Consider the following 22,398-nt stretch of genomic DNA (forward strand, 5'->3'; position numbering starts at 1 on the left):
TCTCATCCCAGCACCTGCCTCCACTTGTAGAACTGCTTAGCTAGGTGAGGGGGCAGGTCCTTGCTACACTGTGCTCTCATCCCAGCACCTGCCTCCACTTGTAGAACTGCTTAGCTAGGTGAGGGGGCAGGTCCTTGCTACACGGTGCTCTCATCCCAGCACCTGCCTCCACTTGTAGAACTGCTTAGCTAGGTGAGGGGGCAGGTCCTTGCTACACTGTGCTCTCATCCCAGCACCTGCCTCCACTTGTAGAACTGCTTAGCTAGGTGAGGGGGCAGGTCCTTGCTACACTGTGCTCTCATCCCAGCACCTGCCTCCACTTGTAGAACTGCTTAGCTAGGTGAGGGGGCAGGTCCTTGCTACACGGTGCTCTCATCCCAGCACCTGCCTCCACTTGTAGAACTGCTTAGCTAGGTGAGGGGGCAGGTCCTTGCTACACTGTGCTCTCATCCCAGCACCTGCCTCCACTTGTAGAACTGCTTAGCTAGGTGAGGGGGCAGGTCCTTGCTACACTGTGCTCTCATCCCAGCACCTGCCTCCACTTGTAGAACTGCTTAGCTAGGTGAGGGGGCAGGTCCTTGCTACACTGTGCTCTCATCCCAGCACCTGCCTTCACGTTACCTTTGTTGTCAGGCTGCTCAGCCTGATGGCATATGTTATGCACAACCGCTCTATTACTGTCTGTTGTAAAGAAGGAACTCTGCTCTACATTAGAAAGTAATGATATGATCCTGATTGCGATAGGCTGTCATGGATGAGCAGGCTACTCGGCTATGATGTCACACAGAGGATCGCATCATTTCTGTCTACTGTAGAGCAAATCTATAGGTGGTGGCAACCCTATTCACATTCTAGAATGGGTTGCTGGAGCCCATTTTATATCATTCCTGGAGAAAACTGTTAGACCCCTTTCACACGGGCGAGATTTCCGCGCGGGTGCAATGAGTGAGGTGAACGCATTTCACCCGCACTGAATCCAGACTCCTCTTTGTGCGTTTTTCATGTAACGCAGGCCCCATAGAAATGAATGGGGTTGCGTGAAAATCGCAAGCATCCGCAAGCAAGTGCGGATGCGGTGCGAATTTTCACGCACGGTTGCTAGGAGACGATCGGGATGGGGACCCGATCATTATTATTTTCCCTTATATGGTTATAAGGGAAAATAATAGCATTCTGAATACAGAATGCATAGTAAAATAGGGCTGGAGGGGTTAAAAAAAATATATATATTTTAACTCACCTTAATCCACTTGTTCGCGCAGCCGGCATCTCTTCTGTCTTCTTTCTTCAGGACCTGGGTAAAGAACCTGTGGTGACGTCACTACGCTCATCACATGATCCATCCTGGGGACCCCAAAACACATTGCACCCGCGCGAAAAAAAACTGAACAACGGAACGCAATCTCAGTCAAAACTGACTGCAATTGCGTACCTACTCGCGTGGGTTTGCCACAATGCGCCGGGACGCATCTGGACCTAATCCGGACACGCTCGTCTGCAAGGGGCCTTAAGGTGGCAATAACTTGTGTTCTTGTGGTTACTTTACAGAATAGCACAAACAGGAAAGAAAGAGACGTTAGAGACCCATGTACACAACTATGCAGGAGGGGACAACTTTGTAACAGAGAGCTCAGCTCAAATAAAGACATCACCAGGATAAGATGGTCTGCTACCATCATCTCTCTTTGCGTTATATGTGTTATATAGGCGTCGACCGAGTGCTATGTTGGGCAGTGGTCCATCTGGAGACCACCCATTTGTTTGATGACTCTTGGGGACTGTTACTTTACTTTATCTTTGTATATCTATCTATATCTCTATCTATTTTATCTTTTAGTAAATGTTTTATGCACCTACGTCGTGTTAAGTCAATTTTTTTCTCGAACTTTAGATCCCATGGTAATACAGTACATGTTAAATTACAATTATTAATATGCAAATTGAATAGCCTATGTAAAAAGGATAGCTTGGCTACCATATGTGCATAAACACAATTATAGCTGTCATGATATTAGCTATCAGCTTTCCCCTCCTGTAAATCAGCATTATAAACATGGAAATATGTAAATGCAATTTGAATAAACCTTTTCTGTGAAGTTTTTTAAACACTAACTCTGATGATCTACAAAAACATCCAAGTCTATACCATGCAGTGAGAGATTTGCTCGTATGTCCAGCAGCCAGTACTGGCTCTTTGATTCTTTTTTCAGTGTATTCCTGGTATGTTATTTATTCCTAGTGTCTTGCACCTGCCTCTGTCTGTCCACATTGCTGGGTCACATTTCCTTTTTATAGTCCCTTCCTTACTGTGAGTCCGGATGTGGAGGAAGGGTAGCGAACAGGCACAGAGATACTGCCCAAAGAAGTGCAATTCTGAATTATGGCATGGTTATGGATGACTGTCACACTGAGTTTAGCTTTCTACTGTCCAGGTAAGGACTTAAGCTTATTGTTAAATCTTCATAACTTAGTGCAAGTTTTAATAATCTATATTACTGATGAAGAATGCATACTATACCTTTTGTGTTTACACTCATTTCACACTAAATCATTAGTGGCTACATTTGGTTACAAGTAAAATCAACATTTTCATTTATACATGTTTTGCATGTGTTTTTTCTATTGCTGGTAAGATGAAAATGCACCATTGACGTGCCTAGGCAATTGTGTTCGACTTCTTATTTATTATTTTAGGGTCTTTTGTGTGTGGGTCAAGCATGATTTACTCATTAGTAATACATGAATACTGGATGATCTGGAAATGAATTAGTTAATAGTAAACTTTAGTGAGTTCTACAGAAGAGTTGCTGCCAGTTTCTAAGTATAGTCTTGGACACTTATTAGATATTAGTAATTCCAGGGGGTATTGCTCATCTTCATCAGATCTTAGAGAAACCTGTGGGACAAATGCATAAGTAGATGATGGATAAATGGATGGATAGATAGATTGATGGATGGACGGACAGATTGATGTGAAATGTATACTAGATTAGATGGATAGATAGACAGAGACATAGATAGATTTACTAATCCTGTCTCATTTATAGACAGTGTAAGTTTAATACACTGGCTCAAGCTGGGTAATAAAGCTGGTGCATCTTTAGACTTTCTAGTCTAGTTTATACTACTTATTTATTGGCCTAACTTACAACAAAAATGTGTCCCCATGCACTGAAATGCTGTCCACGTGCACCAAAAATCTGTCTGAGCTGAGGTCAGTGCAGGCAGAGTTTGTAAAGTCCGGTTATCAGGTCAAAGGCCAGGGCAGGCAGCTGAGGATCAAATCAAGTAAATAGGCCAAGGTCAAGCATGAGAAGTCAGAACAGAAAATAGCCCACCTTCCCAGGAACTATAACAAGGCTATAATACCTATTGCTCAGCCACCCTTCCATAGGGTGAAGGTGCCTTAAAGGCTTTCGGTCATCAGAAATTACGTTATGTAGCTGACTGACATTAGTGATGTGCTAATGTCAGCAGTACATAGCAGTATGCTTTATAAGTCTCTGCCAGACGCAGTTCTCTTAAAATAAACACTTTTACAATATACTAATGAGCCTGTAGGTGCTATGAGGGCGTTTCTTCAGCAGCTAGAGGCTCGGTCTACTCACGCTTTGGCACGCCCAGGTCCAGTTGATTGACTGGCGAGTTCTCCTCTTCATCCAGAAAATACCAAGCCTGCGCCCTCTTGTTTAGTATTCAGCGCAGACTCAGTGAGTGAAGGACGCACTCCTGCTGCCGGCCTCACTCACTGCACCTGCGCAGGCTTCACTCACTGCACCTGCGCCGCCCCGTTTAGCATTCGGTGCAGGCGCAGTGAGTGAAGAAATCACTCCTGCTGCCGTCCTTCACTTACTGCGCCTGCGCCGAATACTAAACGGGATGCCCCCTGCGCAGTGAGTGAAGCCAGCGCAGGCACAGTGAGTGAGGCCGGCAGCAGGAGCACGTCCTTCACTCACAGCGCCGGCGCCGAATACCAAACGGGACGGCGCAGGCGCGGGATTTACTGGACGAAGAGCAGAACTCACCAGTCAATCAACTGGACTTGGGCGTGCGAAAGGGTGAGTAGAACGAGCCTCTAGGTGCTGAATTAACGCCCTCATAGCACCTAGAGACTCATTAGCATATTTTAAAAGTGTTCATTTTAAGAGAACGGCGGCAGGCAGAGACTTATAAAGCACACTGTTATGTACTGCTGACATTAGCCCATCGCTAATGTCAGTCAGCTACATGACGTAATTTCTGATGAGAGAAATCCTTTAAATACCTTAGAAAGGGTAGCCATATAGGAGGCACGCACTGGACCCTTAGTGAGCACATGCGCTATGGGCAGTCAGAGGCTGTGCAGCAGGCCGCAGCCTTGTGTGGAGTGGATGGAACAGTGCTACTCCAGCGGCCTAGCCAGCTGGAAAGAATCAGGAAGATGGCGGTGAGCATGCTGAGCACTGGAGCGCGTGGGGGGCAGGGTCCTCAAGTGAGAGTTCCAATGGCCAGGCCAACCACGAGCATGGAGATGCTGGCATGGACATTACACAATGCGTAATGCTTTTAGCAACAGTAATGTCTGTCTTTGGTCCATCTAGGTTCTAAATCAGAGACGGAAGAGAGTGAAGAGGGACATTTACTTAGCTACCTCTTTACGGAGAAAGGCTACAACAAGGATCTCCGGCCTGTGGAAAATCCTGATGAAACAGTTGATATATATCTTGCCTTGACTCTTTCCAATCTTATCTCACTTGTAAGTTCGTATTTTCTGTAAGCAGAGCCCTTGCTTTATTCATTGCTTTAAAAGGAAGAGCTTGCACAACCTCAAACATGAAATTTTAAAATGGTATTACGGTTTCAGCAAAAAATCAATTTTTTTGTATAATGTAAAGTTAAACAATGTTCAAATATATCTCTTGTCAGATTTTGATCCTCAAACAAAGTTCAATCCCTTTAACCCCTTCCCACAAAGAAATGTATCTGTATGTTGAGTTTTTGACTGAATGACAATGACATCATGTGGTTACTACACTTTGTCAAACATAAGACAAAATGTGATGTGAACAGCCCCTAAGTGGTTAGGCAGAGGAAGGAGGCTCCTTCTGTGATCTCATCACCCCTGCATGACATGAAGCATGCCAATGGGCTGCTATTGCTTCCTGGGAGCTAATAAAGGCCCCCAGATCTCCCAACTTATTAAACCCTATAGTCACTGCCAGAGGCGTTATGCTGATAGACAAAGTACAATGCAACACAGAAGTATTGCAGTTTATTTTAGCAGTAGTCTGACTTTTTCATGTTCAGGCCTCCTAGTGTAAAAAAATGTAATGTTATTGAACCTGCACTGTACATGCTGTATAAAAAAAAACCATAAACTGAAACTAGTGTCAAGATTCCTGTTTTATTTACTTCATCCTATCATCCATACACCAGAATAAAAAGCTATCAAAAACTATCAACTTATTCCTCAAAAAACAAGCCCCTACACAGCTCCATTGGTGGAAATATTAATAAAGTTGTGTCTCTCAGCATATGGTCACACATTCACCAAATGATATAAAAAATAAAATCCATTGTGCAAAAGTAGTAAAATATAAAAAATATAAACTTGCCATCTCCATAATCATACTGACCTGCAAAATAAAGTAACCATTTCATTTATACTAAATAGTGAATGCTATAAAAATAAAACCCAACATAAAAAAAAATTATAAAAGTTTTTCAATACATTATATGTACCCCACCATCATGTCTTTAAAACATTTAATTAGTCCCCCAAAAAAACTAAAAACGTTAAAGGGGTCTTTTGATATTTGTATACTGATGAATTATCCTCTGGATAGGTCTCATTAGTATCTGATTGTGGGGGTCTGACACCCAGGACCCCCACCAATCAATTGCTTGAGAAGGCAGCAGCGCTCACAGTTGCGCCATGGCCTTCTCACAGCTTCTCCTAGGCCAGTGATGACACGTTAAATCGGTCACGTGGCCTAGGAGTAGCTCAGCCCCATAGAAGTAAATGGGGCTGAGCTGCAATAACAAGCAAAGCCGCGGTGAGCACGGAGAAGGTCACGGTGCTCACAGGAGCGCAGAGTGCCTTCTCAAACAGCTGATGTCAGATCAAATACTGATGACCTATCCAAAATCTCCGATTTTTTTTTAAGACTTCCAGAAGGCAGGGATGAAAAAACATTTTACATTTCTATAACAATTATAATAAGAATAATAATAACAAGCCATATGTTTATTGCAGAAAGAAGCTGATGAAACACTCACTACAAATGTTTGGGTTGAGCATGTAAGTTACTAAATGGAGACTTTCATATTTTATATATGCTGATGATATGATTACTTATAGCACTGTGGTTCAATGGCATGTTTAAAAACCTTTACTGTGTCTTATTATTTTCCACAGTACATCTCCTCACCCCACAGCCAGTACTCCCAAGATCACATAGTAATACAATTCTCAGATAAAGGTCCCTAACCAGAAACATACAAAACTCAACATCTCTATGTTTAAAGGCAACCTGTCACCATGAAAATACAGTCCAATCTGCAGGCGGAATGTTATAGAGCAGGAGGAGCTGAGCAGATTGATTTATAGTTCAGTGGGGAAAAAATCAGTGCAACTTTTATTTCATTCATTAAGATTCCTGCTCACTCTTCGCTTTGAAGTCCAGGAGGCGGTCCTTATTTAGACTTTTCATGGTGACTGGTTCCCTTTAACATCTTACGGTTTCTCTGCAGTAGATGGTAATTTCATAATACAGAGCTCCAACCCACACCATCAAATGGTTAGGTCCTCCCCTCTGAGGATCTGACATCTCCTATACTTCGAGAAAAAAAAGAGAGGTTCCAGCACTCACTTTTAAGGCTACTTTCACATTAGCGTTCGGGGCTCCGCTTGTGAGTTCCGTTCAAAGGCTCTCACAAGCGGCCCCGAATGCATCCGTACGGCCCCAATGCATTCTGAGTGGACGCGGATCCGCTCAGAATGCATCAGTCTGGCAGCGTTCAGCCTCCGCTCCGCTCAGCAGGCGGACACCTGAACGCTGCTTGCAGCGTTCGGGTGTCCGCCTGGCCGTGCGGAGGCAAACGGATCCGTCCAGACTTACAATATAAGTCAATGGGGCGGATCCGTTTGAATATGACACAATATGGCTCAATTTTCAAACGGATCCGTCCCCCATTGACTTTCAATGTAAAGTCTGGACGTATCCATCTGCGGCTACTTTGACACTTAGAATTTTTTTTACAATATAATGCAGACGGATCCGTTCTGATCGGATCCACCGTCTGCATTATATGAGCGGGTCCGTCTCAGACGGATCCACTCTGAACGCAAGTGTGAAAGTAGCCTAAGATGTGTAGTTTTTTATTGTTGCTTCAATATATCAGACGCTTTTCGATTTGTTACGATTAAAAACGGTTGTTCAAAACACGTAAACAATGGTCGTATGGTGGATGGATTGTCCTTGTCTGATGTATTGAAGCAACAATAAAAAACTACACATCTTAAAAGTGAGTGCTGGAACCTCTCTTTTTTTCCTCAAATTATGCAATGAGGTCTCACCTGTTTGTTCCGTGCCGACGAGGTTCTGGGATATAAGTGAGCTGGACACAACACACCATGGACATCTCCTATCCTTCATCTGGTAACCCGTGTCCATTTGGTAGGCAATTGAGAGAGGATATGTGATAAGCGAATCGTATAAAGCTTAAAGAAGGGCTGTATTGATTTTTTAATCTGTGGGTCATCATGCAAGGAAAGTAAGGAGGCAGAATAGGATTTCTAGCATGTTTTCGGACCCTTACCATCTATGTTTTTGATTGTTCATGGGTTCTTCAGGAAAGGGACAGAAGAATCATTGTTGTCTATGTGTTCTTCCTGCTAAAGGGAACCCGTCACACTGTGCATGCATTTGGATCTGCCAGCAGCATGCTATAGAGTGATAGGGGCCACGTAGACTAATATATCGGTTTGTGTGCAAAAAAGTCTGTATAACTTGCAACGCATTGATTGAAATCTCTGCTCTTTCTATGCTTAGGATTCCAGTGGGCGGTATTAATCAGTGATTGACATCTATTTCAGTATCTATGCTCATGCAGGATATGCAGACAATCAGTGATGGTAGCACCCAAGCATAGAGAGAGCATGGACTTCAATTAATATGTTACAAGTTTTACTGAGTCTTTTCCCACATCCTATAATATCAATCAGCTCAGCTTATCCTGCTCTATGATGGTAGATTAAAAAGCATTTTTATGGAGACAGGTTCCCTTCAATAAATGCGAGCTATTCAATTCTGAGTTGGCCTTTTAACTCGCTGGCTGCGGTGTAGGTTGATCAATGTATAATTTAGGTGGGTTAAATACGATTTTAGTTTGAATTGAGGGTTATTTCTTTTACATCTTATAGTATGGAAGAAATCTTTTTTTTTTTGTGTATGATTCTATACAGCAATATGAGCCCGGGTAGTATGGAATGATCACTTATGTGGACATAAAATAACATCATTATTTGTACATTCATTTACAGGGATGGTATGACAAACGACTGTCGTGGAATAAGACAGACTTCTATGACATTCACATACTCAGAGTAACCTCCGACTGGGTGTGGCAACCCAAGATAATCCTAGAGAACAAGTGAGAATGGTTATCAACACAACAGAAATGGCATGCAATGGGCTCCTGTTTGATTTAGGGGGTGATAAGCAGAATATATTTAACTCATGTTTGAAAATTAGGGAGAGCAAAAGGATTTTGGCTTGCACAGCTTACATAACCTTAGTTATATCGCTTTAACAAATCACAGTAAATAACAGGTATTTCTGCAGAGTATTCCTGAGTAGCATATATTTTAGATTTATACATTATTTTATGTCTTATTTTTAGCAATAATGGAGACTTTGTGGTGGCCTATTACTGCAATGTACTTATAAGGTTTGATGGCTTCATATACTGGCTGCCTCCTGCCATATTTCAAACTCCCTGCTCCATCAACGTTAACTACTTCCCATTTGACTGGCAGAACTGTTCTCTCAAATTCAGGTAACTATGGTACAGCACATAAAGCTATATAATGTCTTACTCTACATCGGTTTTGTTGAGAACATCATCTCATCTAAATTACTTTCTTAAGCAACCCTAACTAAAACTGAATTGAAGGGAGTACTCCAGTTTTTATTTTTAAAATGTATGTGTTTATATAATAGGAAATCATACCGTTTTCTAATACACATGTACAGGAATTTAAATTCTGCATACATACTGTACCTTTCTTATATCAGGCAGTTGACACCTATATTCAGAAGAATGGTATAGCCCATGTATTAGTCCTATGTAATGCATCCATGGCCTGAAACATGGCATCAGTCATGTGACACTCTATACACCATAAGGGTCCATTCACACGTCCGCAAATGGGTCCGCATCCATTCCGCAATATCGGGAACGGGTACGTACCCATTCATTCTCAATGGGGCAGCACAATGTGCTCTCCGCATGCGCATTTCCAGAGCGCGGCCCAGAACTTCTGGGCTTCGGCCCCGAACTTCCGGGCCGCGGCTCCGCAAAAAAAAATAGAACATGTCCTATTCTTGTCCGCAATTGTGGACAAGAATAGGCAGTTCTATGGGGGGTGCGGTCCTTTCAGTGATTGACAGCTATCTCAGTATGCACAATCATAGGGAAGGCTATCACTCACTGATAGGACCGCCCAGAATGAGCAGGAATTAAAATGAATGAAATAAAGTTCTAAAAATGTATTTTGTATGTATAACGGTGTGCAGCCATTTTCTTTTTTATAATTATGTTTGCTTCATGGATATGCACCTGTGATTCTGAAGGTTCTAGTCTAAATTTTCTTGTAGTAGTTGAAATACAAGTTAGACAGAATTTTTCCCCACAAAACTGCTCTATAACATACTGCCTGTAGATTATTTAGACTTTTCATGGTGACTGGTTCCCTTTAACATCTTACTTTAGGTTTCTCTGCAGTAGATGGTAATTTGATAATACAGAGCTCCAACCCACACCATCAAATGGTTAGGTCCTCCCCTCGGAGGATCTGACATCTCCTATACTTTGAGAAAAAAAAAGAGAGGTTCCAGCACTCACTTTTAAGATGTGTAGTTTTTTATTGTTGCTTCAATATATCAGACTCTTTTCGATTTGTTACAATTAAAAACGGTTGTTCGAAACGCGTAAACAATGGTCGTATGGTGGATGGATTGTCCTTGTCTGATGTATTGAAGCAACAATAAAAACTACACATCTTAAAAGTGAGTGCTGGAACCTCTCTTTTTTTCCTCAAATTATGCAATGAGGTCTCACCTGTTTGTTCCGTGCAGACGAGGTTCTGGGATATAAGTGAGCTGGACACAACACACCATGGACATCTCCTATACTTCATCTGGTTACCCGTGTCCATTTGGTAGGGAATTGAGAGAGGATATGTGATAAGTGAATCGTATAAAGCTTAAAGAAGGGCTGTATTGATTTTTTAATCTGTGGGCCATCATGCAAGGAAAGTAAGGAGGCAGAATAGGATTTCTAGCATGTTTTCGGACCCTTACCATCTATGTTTTTGATTGTTCATGGGTTCTTCAGGAAAGGGACAGAAGAATAATTGCTGTCTGTGTGTTCTTCCTGCTAAAGGGAACCTGTCACACTGTGCATGCATTTGGATCTGCCAGCGGCATGCTATAGAGTGATAGGGGCCACGTAGACTAATATATCGTTGATTCATTCTCAATGGGGCAGCACAATGTGCTCTCCGCATGCGCATTTCCATAGCGCGGCCCCGAACTTCTGGGCTTCGGCCCCGAACTTCCGGGCCACGGCTCCGCAAAAAAATAGAACATGTCCTATTCTTGTCCGCAATTGTGGACAAGAATAGGCAGTTCTATGGGGTGTGCCGGCTGAGTGTATTGCGGATCCGCAATACACTACGGACGTGTGAATGGACCCTAACATTCAGTAAGCAGTGTTACAGTACATGACATACATGTGCTGGGTCAGCATATAGGACACATTCACATGATAAGTAAATAGGACTAATGGTGGAAACATGATTTTTATTGTGGTTATTAAAGTAACTACGTCATTGTGTGAGTGTCTGTAGTAATTTGTAAAATTGCCACCTGTCGATAGGTGATGTTGCAATGTTGTTAATAAAGTTTAGTGTAAAAAAAAACTAGATAAACAGCACACATATATATCTGCTTCTACAGTGACACTGACAGACATGATTAAATGCTGCTGCAGGTTGTAGTAGTGTATATGTTCTGCTCCGCAGGTAACATGACAACTGACATGAATGGCGCCGGGGCAGACTGGCCATAGAACCCACAGAAAAATTTCCCGGTGTGCCAATGCCCGGGGGGCCACTCGAACCCTTTTCATGGCCTATTTGGAGCTGCCTACAACATGAGGCTATGATTTTTTCCAAGGCCACTTTAAATTATTGAGCTCTCCTACGGATGCCTTTTACAGGACTAAAATAGACTGTACCATTTTAAGGGAGAGGCAAATGCACAGATATAATAAAAGTCTGCCTGCAAAATTTTCAATAGATGTAAATTAGAAAATTGGTTGACATCCTAATGTAATCATTAAAACCGCAATATGTCACAGATCTAGCCCAGCTATGGGTTCCGAAATACTAAGCCTTTCCATCTTGAATGACTAAGCGCTGCTTCCATGGTATGCTGTATGTCAGGGACAATCTGAAATACAGGAACTCAGAGGAAAGGGGTTATACCCAGGAGGAGTGGCGTAGTGCTGGAAAGACTTCAGCCTTCCTTCTTCATTAAATAGTTACATAGTGTAAGGAATCATCTCTTTTCAGGGGGTCACACTCACAGACGTCTTCACAGACACTGTTATAATGTCCAAACTCTTGCTTTATTTCAGACACTTCAGCAAAACACAGGTTATGAAGTCACAGCTTCAACTTATCATGTGTTACATCCACACAAAATAACAAACCCTTGCCCAGCTAGGCTCTAACTAAACACATACATGTATCACCTAGAGAGCCCTGTTCACACATGGAACGCAAATGCGGCTTTCCTCAGCCATACAGTCCAGCAACCTCCAGGCTGTGACACTTCAATACCTTTTGGGGGATTGTGGCCCAGTAGTCCTCCCAACACTGGCCTTGTGATCCTTGTTTCACTGGTGATACTGCTTCCCCCAAAGTTCAGGATATCGCCTAGCCTCGTGGCCCCGCAGCCAACCGGCTGAGACCACTCACAGAGAGCCTCTGCTCCAGGATCACACACACTTCCCCCAAACTGACATACTTTATGCCGGCCTGATTACAGCAGGCCTCACCTACGATCACCTCAGGTTGAAGGGAATACCTGTGCCGGAAGGGTGTGGATTGGCAGATCCCACTGCCAAGCCTACCCGCCAATCCAATTAAAATCTAGCCCAGAATTAATAAACAAAGGCAGCCTATCCTATTTGTGTCTTATAGTTTAGGGGGAATATAATTATATTGTGGTCACTATTACCTAGTGTTTCTCGAACAGTAACATTTCCAACAAGCTCTGCATCATTAGAAATTACTAGATCCAACAAAGCATCTCCCCTAGTGGGAGCTTCTACAAACTGGCCCATAAAGTGGTCCTGCAGCAAGTTGAGGAATTTTCTCCCCTATGCGGTTGAGTTAGAACCATGACTCCAGTCAATGTCTGGGAAATTAAAATCTCCCATTATGACCACTGTACCAGCCTGTGCAGACCACTCTATTTGGTTATACAGTTGCATTTCTATCTCTTCTGTTATGTTAGGGGGTCTATAGATTACACAAAGTATTATTTTGTCAGTGTTTATATCCCTTTGAACTTCCACACATAAGGTTTCCACATCCTCACCCACAATTGTCTCTTTCACACTTGTCTTCATGGTCCCTTTAATATAGAGTGGAAGCCACCATTAGTTAGCCTGGTAAGGCAGGTATCTCCTATGCAAAGTGGGCCTAACAGTGCCAGTAAAAGTGCTCAGATGGTAAGAGTCACTGTACTTTGTACTAAATGCTATGATCTTGCTCAAATGTAAAGATTACACTGAGCTGCCTATATCTGATGACCACTGAGACACATTGTTCTATATAAATGCTTGTATTGTTGCAGTTCCCTGAGTTATAATGCAAAAGAGATTAACCTGCGGCTGAAAGAAGAAATAGATAGTGAAACTAAAAGGAACTACCCAGTTGAATGGATTGTCATTGATCGAGAAGCTTTCACAGGTATAAACCATAAACCAGTGGTTGGACCCCCAACGATCTAGCATTTATTATCTCTCCAATCGATAGATGATAATTACTTCTGATGGGAATATCCCTTTAAAGATGTCACTATTATATATTATCCTTGCTGGTTGTTGGGGTTCGTGTGAATGTACTGCAGCTTATTCACTTTAATGGAGAGATGTTGCAGGGATAAGTGGTGCTATGCAAATGCAAAAAGAGCCTAAGCCAGTGATGGCGAACCTATGGCACGGGTGCCAGAGGCGGCACTCAGAGCCCTCTCTGTGGGCACCCGCACCCTGGAAAAAGTCTATGGTGTACCAAATTGCCTTAGATGTTTACTGCCATCATCAGCGCAGGGAACACTATGAACAGCACAGGCAGTGCACTGAATCTAGGCAGGCTATTATAAATGATAAAGTACATGGAAGATATACTACATTAGACTGTAGTATTCAGGTTACATTGCCGTGTTGCCACTTTACGATAAATAAGTGGGTTTTAGGTTGCAGTTTGGGCACCCGGTCTCTAAAAGGTTTGCCATCACTGTAAACCCTGTCATTTACATGGTTGATGCAGGTCCCTGTAGTAATGGCATACACTAGTGAATGCTGGCATTTGCTGAATGCTCATTTAAAGATAGGAAATATTTAAAGGGCTTTGAATGGAGAAAAATGAAGAAATAGTTTTAAAGAGGTTGAGTATATATTCTATTACGTCTTAATTATTCTTATTAAAGCACAATGGTCAATAAATCAGAGCTGGACTGCACTGTTGAATGGTTATGATTACAGATGTAATATTGTGTCATAATTATAGATTTTTTCTATTCACAATCCAGGGTCTCTTACGTGTGTTTCATTAAAGGTAAATCAGTCATTAAAGGGGTTGTTCAGCTTCTTGGACATTTTAAACTTTCACTATGCTTGTTGGAAAAAGTCATGCTCACCCGCTCCTCGACATTCTGTTCCTCCTCCCTGTTCAGCTGCTCCACATCCTGTATAATTCGGATGAGGTCATGTGTGCCGCTGCCGCCAATGACTGGCCTCAGTGGTGACGTGTCCCCAAGCTGCACGTCACTTCATAGCACAGAGTATGGTAATGTTATTCTTTTTGCTATATTTTACAGAAAACGGAGAATGGGAGATTGTCCACATTCCGGCCAAAATAAACATTGATAAGAGTGTTTCTCCAGATAGCACCAAGTACCAGGACATCACATTTTACCTCATTATTAAAAGGAAACCCCTTTTCTACATCATAAACATCTTGTCTCCTTGCGTGCTGATTGCTTTGATGGCCAACCTCGTATTCTACCTGCCAGCTGACAGTAAGTGCTCTTCCATTTGCAGATAGCAAATATAACATTAAGAAATGAGGAACAGTGTGGAGGTCACGCAGGAAAGTAGTGAGGAAAAGCAACCTTCTGGCAGGAGTGGATGAACTGCTATAATCACATCATGCTCTTAGGTATGTGCCAACGACATTAGAGCAGTCTGCGTGTAACATCATACTGTATTTCCGGCAGGTGGGGAGAAGATGACCCTGGCCATCTCTGTGCTGCTGGCACAGTCTGTGTTCTTGCTTCTGATCTCAAAGCGCCTCCCAGAGACATCCTTAGCAATTCCTCTCATCAGCAAGTGAGTGGCTCTTAGTCATTGTATTGACTTACACAGCTATATCGTTAATATAACATTCAGGAGCTTTGTATATATGGGATTCATAGACTATATCATGTTCTTGACTCCTGCTCTTCATTGCAATGTAGTGTTAAAGATGTATATGCTATGGAGGTATTAGGAGTTTTCTTCTAGCAGTTTCTATAGCTGCAAACCAAAAAGAGACTAGCAGAACTTCCTCTGTCAAGCTCATTAGATGCCAAAGTTGCAATTTACTATGACATCTAAACAGCTGAACCAGCATAGTATAAACATTGCAGTGATAAGGCCTACAGCAAGGATGAGAAACCTCCGTCACTCCACCTGTTGTGAAACTACAATTCCCAACATGCACACTTGCTTATCTGTTCTCCCACAGTGAAGTGAAGGAAGCATGCCAGGAGTTGTAGTTTCACAACAGCTGGAGTGACGAGGGTTGCTGATCCCTGACCTATAGGGATCTGTGAAAAAAGCAAAACATTGATGGCCACCAGTGCGGAATCAGCAGAAGGATAGGCCCCTGGCACTCTCTGCAGCCCCTTCAGTATTTTTCTGGGTGGTGAATTGCACAGAAGCATATACAGATAAGTCATTGGTGGAGATATATCAAAACTGGTGTAATTTAAAACTGGCCGTTTTTCGGTGACAGATTTTCAGTTCCCTTAAATCTTTGTATACTGGCTTCTTCTCAAGAAGACCAGAAAACGGTGTAATTTTATGTATACATAGAACAAATTGAAGATTTAACAGGTGTTTCTGAGATTCAGCCCCGACGCGCGTTTCGGCGGACCCAGACGAAGGTCCCCCCGAAACGCTCGCCGGGGGTGGCGCCATCCCAGAGGAGACACATTCTAGGTAAATAGACTCTGTTCATTGTATGTATGAGATACTTATATGCACTTGCACTTTAATAATAGGTATAATGGGGATTAAGTCACCAGTTGAGTCTCCTGATGTGGCTGTCGTCTTTTCCTGCACTTGGTTTCATGTATGAATTTTTATTTATAAATTGTGTCAATAAATTATATTTATATTTCATGCGGTCTGGTAATTTTTATTGGCATATAGTTTTGCCGTAGGCACACTTTTTTGCCGTAGGCACACTTTTTTGCCGTAGGCATGAGTGGATTGTTTTATGCATGGTATTGATGTGTATGGATAGTTGTTACATCCATTCAATTTTTGATGATTTATGGCTTACAGTATTTTAGATGTGTTTTAAAAAGCAGAGGCCTGGGTATAACGCTGATCGCAGACATTTAACCTTTTAGATGCTGTGGTCCCATTTGACCACAGCAGCTAAATGCATAAAAAAATGGAAGCGTGCACTTCGGGAAAAGGAATGGCTCCCCCGTGCAGAGATCGGGGGAGCAGTTCCTTCGCTGTGATGCACTGGGTCTCTCTCTGAAGAGATACAGTGTATTAGAGCTTTAGTTTCTATGGAGGCCTGCATGTTCAATTAACTGCAGTGTAAGATTAAAGCGATCTAAAGATAGCATATTCTAGCCTCCTCGGAGCACTAAAAAAGTTTAAAAAAAATGTTAAAAAAGTAATAAAAAATCATAATAAAATAAACAATTAAAATTATAAAGATCATGGGCATCACTATTAAAATATAAAAATATTTATCCCTTACGACAAATGGCGTAACAGAAAACAAAATCAAAATGGCCAATTTGTCATTTTTTCATAGCTTCACATACCCAACAAAATTTTATAAAATGTGATCAAAAAGTCATACACACTCCAAAATAATATCAATAAAAGATACAGGTCACCCCGCAAAAAAATGAGCCCTCACACAGCTCCATAGACATAACTATAAAAAAGTTATGGGGGGGTCACAAAATGGCAGTTTTACCATATTGGGAATATCGTAGAGACAAAACTGTGGTGCAATAATTTTTTTTTACTATTTCCACCTCATTTGGATTTTTTTTCCTGCTTCCCACTAAATTGTATGCAATATTAAATGGTGCCATTAGAAAGTACAACTTGTCCCAGAAAACACAAGCCCTCGTATGGCTATGTGAATGGAAAAAATTAAAAAAGTTATGGCTCTGGGAAGGCAGGGAGTAAAAATGAAAACGCAAAAACAACAACCTGGATCAAGTGGTGAAGGGTAAGGGATTGTATCCACTGAAGTCCAGACTGACGACAAAACAGGCTTGTAGGCTGTAGATTACTGCATCCGGAAGCTGAAATAGGCCAGAATGTTTGCACCATGCAACTATTCAGTGGCATCACTATAACTGACTGGGGTCGTGCCCGTGCATTGCGGTCCGCAGCACATGCACTGAGTGCTTACGCTCGTGGGCAAGAGCCCTTACAATGAGAATTGATATAGTGATTATATAGTATATACATTTATATTATATATTTCATCATATGGGTCTATGCAATGTGCTATTCAATGTTTTCCTGCTCGGAGACCACCACCTCTCATGAGATATTAGTTTTAATTGTTTTTGGCTTTTTTAATTGTGAAGGTATTCTTCATAATAAAATGATTAATTAAAAAAGCTATTTATTCATTTACACTACTACCATCTGACTACTTAAATGAGCACCTATGAATAATTAGTCTTATCCATTAGACATTGGATACAATTCTCTATATAAGCAATAATAATACTACTGTTACGGACATCACAAGAGATTAGACGCAAGGGCCCTGCATTACTGCTAAATTTTGTCCTCCTTGGACCCCAGTATCTTTGTGCCTAGATGTTTTTTGTTTTTTTTATTATTTTAATTGGTTGTTTATGCCATTTTAATCAAGGAAGTAACAATTATATGTATGTTTTTTAGACTAGAGGAAGTTTTTTTTTATTTTTTTATCTTGGATTGTTGAATTAAATAAAATCAACTGACCAGTGTGCAGTCTAGAGTGCCACAATGAACTTGTATGTTTTTTTATTCAGTTTACACAGATTCCTGCTCTAGACCAAGTTTGTTTGTTTTTTATGTTGAAAGTATAAAAAGAAATGCAGATACAAACATTATTACAGAGCTTATTTGTTTTGCACCTATTTTTCAGGTACCTGATGTTTATTATGGTGCTGGTGACTATTGTGGTTGTGAGCTGTGTTGTCGTGTTGAACATGCACTTCAGAACTCCCAGCACACACATCATGTCTGATCGCATGAAGGGGGTATGTATACAGAACGTGCTCTGGGTACTTCCATGGCATACACTTATATACTGTGTACACCTATTATTATCTGTAGTGGATTTCTTTTGATACACTGAGACAAATAGATTTGTTAGGTTTGTTTTTCTTTTATCTGCAGATACAGTTGGCTGAACTTTAAAGACGTAAGAGTGTATTAGTCTATCAGATTTTCTGGCAGATGATCGTTCATAGGAACTCTCATTAGCGATCATCTGGCAGTCTAATACAGCATAAACATGCTTAAAAATCACAATGGTGCCGGTGGCAGATCACGCTGTGTAATAGCGTTCTGCCGCCGGCACACCGCTGCCCTGCATGGGGACAAGCGAAGGCATAGCCATCGCTCCTCCCCATGCCACGGAGGCATGTAATGCAGCGGTCTCCTCCACTAGCGAGCAGGCGATTGCCAGGAGGGAACTGTTCTGAACTAAAACATGATATGTAGGTCAGTACCTACAAGGGATACTTACCTGCTTATTTTCCTTAGATCCTGCTCCTTGGATACTTTTATTAGTACAAAGCTGTGATCTGTCATCTACATCATCTCTGGGGGTCTGAGGTAGTCTGTGACACACCTCCTGTCTCCTCATTGGTTCAGACTCTCTCCCTCCTCCAGTACCTCTGCCTCTTCAGATTGGAAGCGGTCTATAGACACAAGCTTAGCACAGGCTCACCAGGAAGTCCGTACAGGGAGAGCAGATTTTCATTACAGCAAGGATAGAAAGTACACATATTAAACTACCAAAGATTCTGGTTAGAGTATTAGGCTATTGCCACACTTAAGCCTCATGCACACGTCCATGAAAGACCGCCTGGATTTCTTCTGAGTGCAGGAGCGCACGGCAATACACTGGTATAGATCATACCAGTGTATTACTGTACTGTGGAAGCGCACAGCGTCATAGCAACCAATGACGCCGTGCGCTCCTGCACTCAGAAGAAATCCAGGCCGGTATCACACGGTCCGTGTTTCACGGACGTGTGCATGAGGCTTTACACTGAGAGGAATGAGCCTTAGTAAAGGGGAGCCTGGAGAGTCACATTATCCATTTTTTAAATATTACAATGGTTAGATGAATTATAGCATCAAGAGCCTCAAAATCCCTCCTAGTGTAAAAAAGAAAACTTTATTTGGAATGAGGGCACTGCAAATAAGGAGGGTGAGGAGATCACATCTAAGTAGACGTAAGAATATAGCTTTTGTTCATATTGGTTGGTTCCTTATAAATTCCTAGCAAATATTAACACAAAGGGGCAGATTTACTAAGCCTGTAGACTGCGTAAACTTAGGCTGTCTACAGCTCCACCACATTTATCACAGTGGATGATAAATTTGGTTCAGGGACAGACACTTTACTAGTTCAATATCAAATATTGATTGGCTTACTTTGAGACCGAATTTTATGCCATAATTGTGGTTCATTTGTTTTGGCACAAAACTTAGACCATAGCCCCTTTCCTGTGAACCCACTCCACCCACTAAGGCTCTCCCCTGAGTGGAAAAAACTAGAGAAACCGTAGTTCCAATCTTGTCTCAATCTGCAAAACTTTTTAGATTCTAGGCACAGACACTTTGGTACAATGTAGCAAGCTCCCTCTCTCTCTACACATTTTACGTAATTGTGCATTTATAAAGTAAAACGATTACAGAAATACTAAAAAGTAGGTTGGGTTACATATAATAACTATAAGTACACTTTTCCAAATTCTTGTTTTTTCTAGCTCTTTCTAAATAAACTGCCCCGTTTACTGCATATGTCCCAACCAGCAGAACCTGAACCTGATCCATGGAATGGGGTGCTTCTGAGGCGCAGCAGTTCAGTGGGGTACATTGCAAAAGCAGAGGAGTACTTCAGTGTGAAGTCTCGTAGTGAACTTATGTTTGAGAAGCAATCTGAGCGACATGGTTTGACCAGTCGAGCTACACCTGCAAGTAAGTGCTGTGTTCATATTAGTGAATACGGCAGTGAAATCCTATATGTTTCTGTCAAGTGAGTGGTTCAAATTGGCTTCATATAGAGTTGGAACTGCAGTGCACTGTGTGACAGGGGTGACGTTTGTAGTATTATTCACTTTGGAGCTGGTTACTTCAGTACTGGTCCTACTGAAGTGAATGTGAGCAGCTCTGCCGTAACCAGATCCATCCACTGTAGAATAGACAAAGCTGTGTAGTTAGGTCATCACTTGTAAAGGAAAGAACTCCTTTAAGGTAGCCACTGAGTGACACAGACTTGGTTGAATATTGCGGGCCAAATCCTTCCTATCATGCTCGTACCCTCGAACACATGAAAATTAAAAACCAGAAACATTGGTTAGAATATGGTGGGAACATAGTGATTGCTTCATAATAGTCAATAGCGGCTCTCATGTTTGTGGTAAATGTGTCTAACCAGAGGCCCACATTGCCTCCTAAAAACCTTTCTTTAAAAGGTCCTTAAGTTTTTATGTTGCTTCTTTTCTGTCATCATTTGTAGGAATAAATCCATTGCATGCAGATAATTCACAGGACCAGCTTTATGGAGAAATAAAGCCAGCCATTGATGGGGCTAACTTCATTGTCAAGCACATGCGAGAAAAGAACGCCTACAATGAGGTGTGTTTGGGTTTTCATCTCACATTCTCAAATATACATATCACCGAGCCACATTCGATATATTGATTGATTGTCTTCACTGCAATCTTTAGTCACTGATTCAGTATGATCTCATCACACTCATTCACACTCTAAAATACAGAAATGTTGTTATAGCTTGTAGAATATAACTTATTACTGTCACTTCTAGTAAATGAAATAGCACAGTGATTTAATGTACCATATAAAAATACTGCATCACATATGCAGCTAGACATATGAGCTAGAATAAAATACATGTTTATCACGCGTTTTCTCACTCCTTTACTTGCAGGAGAAAGATAACTGGTATCGTGTTGCTAGGACAGTTGACCGCCTTTGCCTTTTCATTGTGACACCGGTTATGATCATCGGGACCCTTTGGATATTTCTTGGAGGAGCTTACAACCAACCACCTCTATACCCATTTGCTGGGGACCCCTATGATTACAAGGAAGGACATATGAGATTGATATAGAACTTGATATCAAGAGCCAGCTGAAGATATACAAGTCCATATGTAACAGGAAATATATGGGGTCATTTAGGTGTAAGGTAGCACTGGCTTAGTTGACCAATCAGATTCCACCTTTCATTATTCACAGCTTCTTTGGAAAATGAAAGGTGGAATCTTATTGGTTGCTATGGGCAACTAAGCCAGTTCTACTTTACACCAGTTTGATAAATGACACAAATAGTTTTCAAATGAATGAATACAATGAATGAATACAAGCATACATTCTTATGGTAGTCTAAATTATTTGTAACTTTTATACATGTCAAAGTGTGCCTTGTCTTTAGAGGATGTTCCATTGCATCGTGAAATTAATTTACAATTGAAAAAAAAAAATCAAGATAGTAAAAAGTTAATTTATCTAATCACAACATCTAATGTAAAGGTGTGGTTTTCTGCAGTCTTAATTCCAATATTAATAATGCCATAACAAGGAATTTGTTATGATGCGTGTTTCTAACAGAAGAGGGTATGCAAATGATCTCTTAACAATCTCTGCCTCTGATGCCACCAGATGTAAGGCAGCTATCCTATAAGACAATGTTTGACCTTTTAAACAGTCCTTGAGACATGATTTTGATAATAATTAAGCCAGCACCTGATCTGCAGACAGCTGTTTTGGGGTGATTGCCCCTCATCGGTGCAGAGCAAAGAGTACTGGCACAGGACTGTTCCTAACACAGTCTTTTTTAGAAATTGTGCAGCTAACACATGAGGTAATTTCCTGCACATCTCTTCCACTTTGGCTGGTAGAGCATTGACGTGGTGTGGCTATACAGTCGTGGCCAAAAGTTTTGAGAATTACATAAATATTGGAAATTGGAAAAGTTGCTGCTTAAGTTTTTATAATAGAAATTTGCATATACTCCAGAATGTTATGAAGAGTGATCAGATGAATTGCATAGTCCTTCTTTGCCATGAAAATTAACTTAATCCCCCAAAAAACTTTTCCACTGTATTTAATTGCTGTCATTAAAGGATCTGCTGAGATCATTTCAGTAATCGTCTTGTTAACTCGGGTGAGAATGTTGACGAGTACAAGGCTGGAGATCATTATGTCAGGCTGATTGGGTTAAAATGGCAGAATTGACCTGTTAAAAGGAGGGTGATGCTTGAAATTGTTCTTCCATTGTTAACCATGGTGACCTGCAAAGAAACGCGTGCAGCCATCATTGCGTTGCATAAAAATGGCT

General features: G+C 41.5%; 1 protein-coding gene across 1 annotated transcript; it reads left to right on the top strand.

Annotated features, from left to right (window-relative positions):
• Positions 1 to 2,303: 2,303 nt before the first annotated feature.
• On the top strand, positions 2,304 to 22,100 carry CHRND (cholinergic receptor nicotinic delta subunit). The gene is made up of 12 exons (XM_044290404.1): positions 2,304 to 2,432; positions 4,581 to 4,735; positions 6,236 to 6,280; positions 8,525 to 8,634; positions 8,884 to 9,039; positions 13,131 to 13,246; positions 14,376 to 14,576; positions 14,775 to 14,886; positions 17,945 to 18,059; positions 19,803 to 20,013; positions 20,555 to 20,673; positions 20,987 to 22,100. The coding sequence occupies exons 1-12, from the start codon at positions 2,381 to 2,383 to the stop codon at positions 21,167 to 21,169; spliced, it is 1,575 nt and encodes a 524-aa protein (XP_044146339.1). The 5' UTR covers positions 2,304 to 2,380; the 3' UTR covers positions 21,170 to 22,100.
• The last annotated feature ends 298 nt before the right edge of the window (positions 22,101 to 22,398 follow it).

Source organism: Bufo gargarizans, chromosome 4 (genome assembly GCF_014858855.1).
Source record: "Bufo gargarizans isolate SCDJY-AF-19 chromosome 4, ASM1485885v1, whole genome shotgun sequence".
NCBI lineage: Eukaryota > Metazoa > Chordata > Amphibia > Anura > Bufonidae > Bufo > Bufo gargarizans.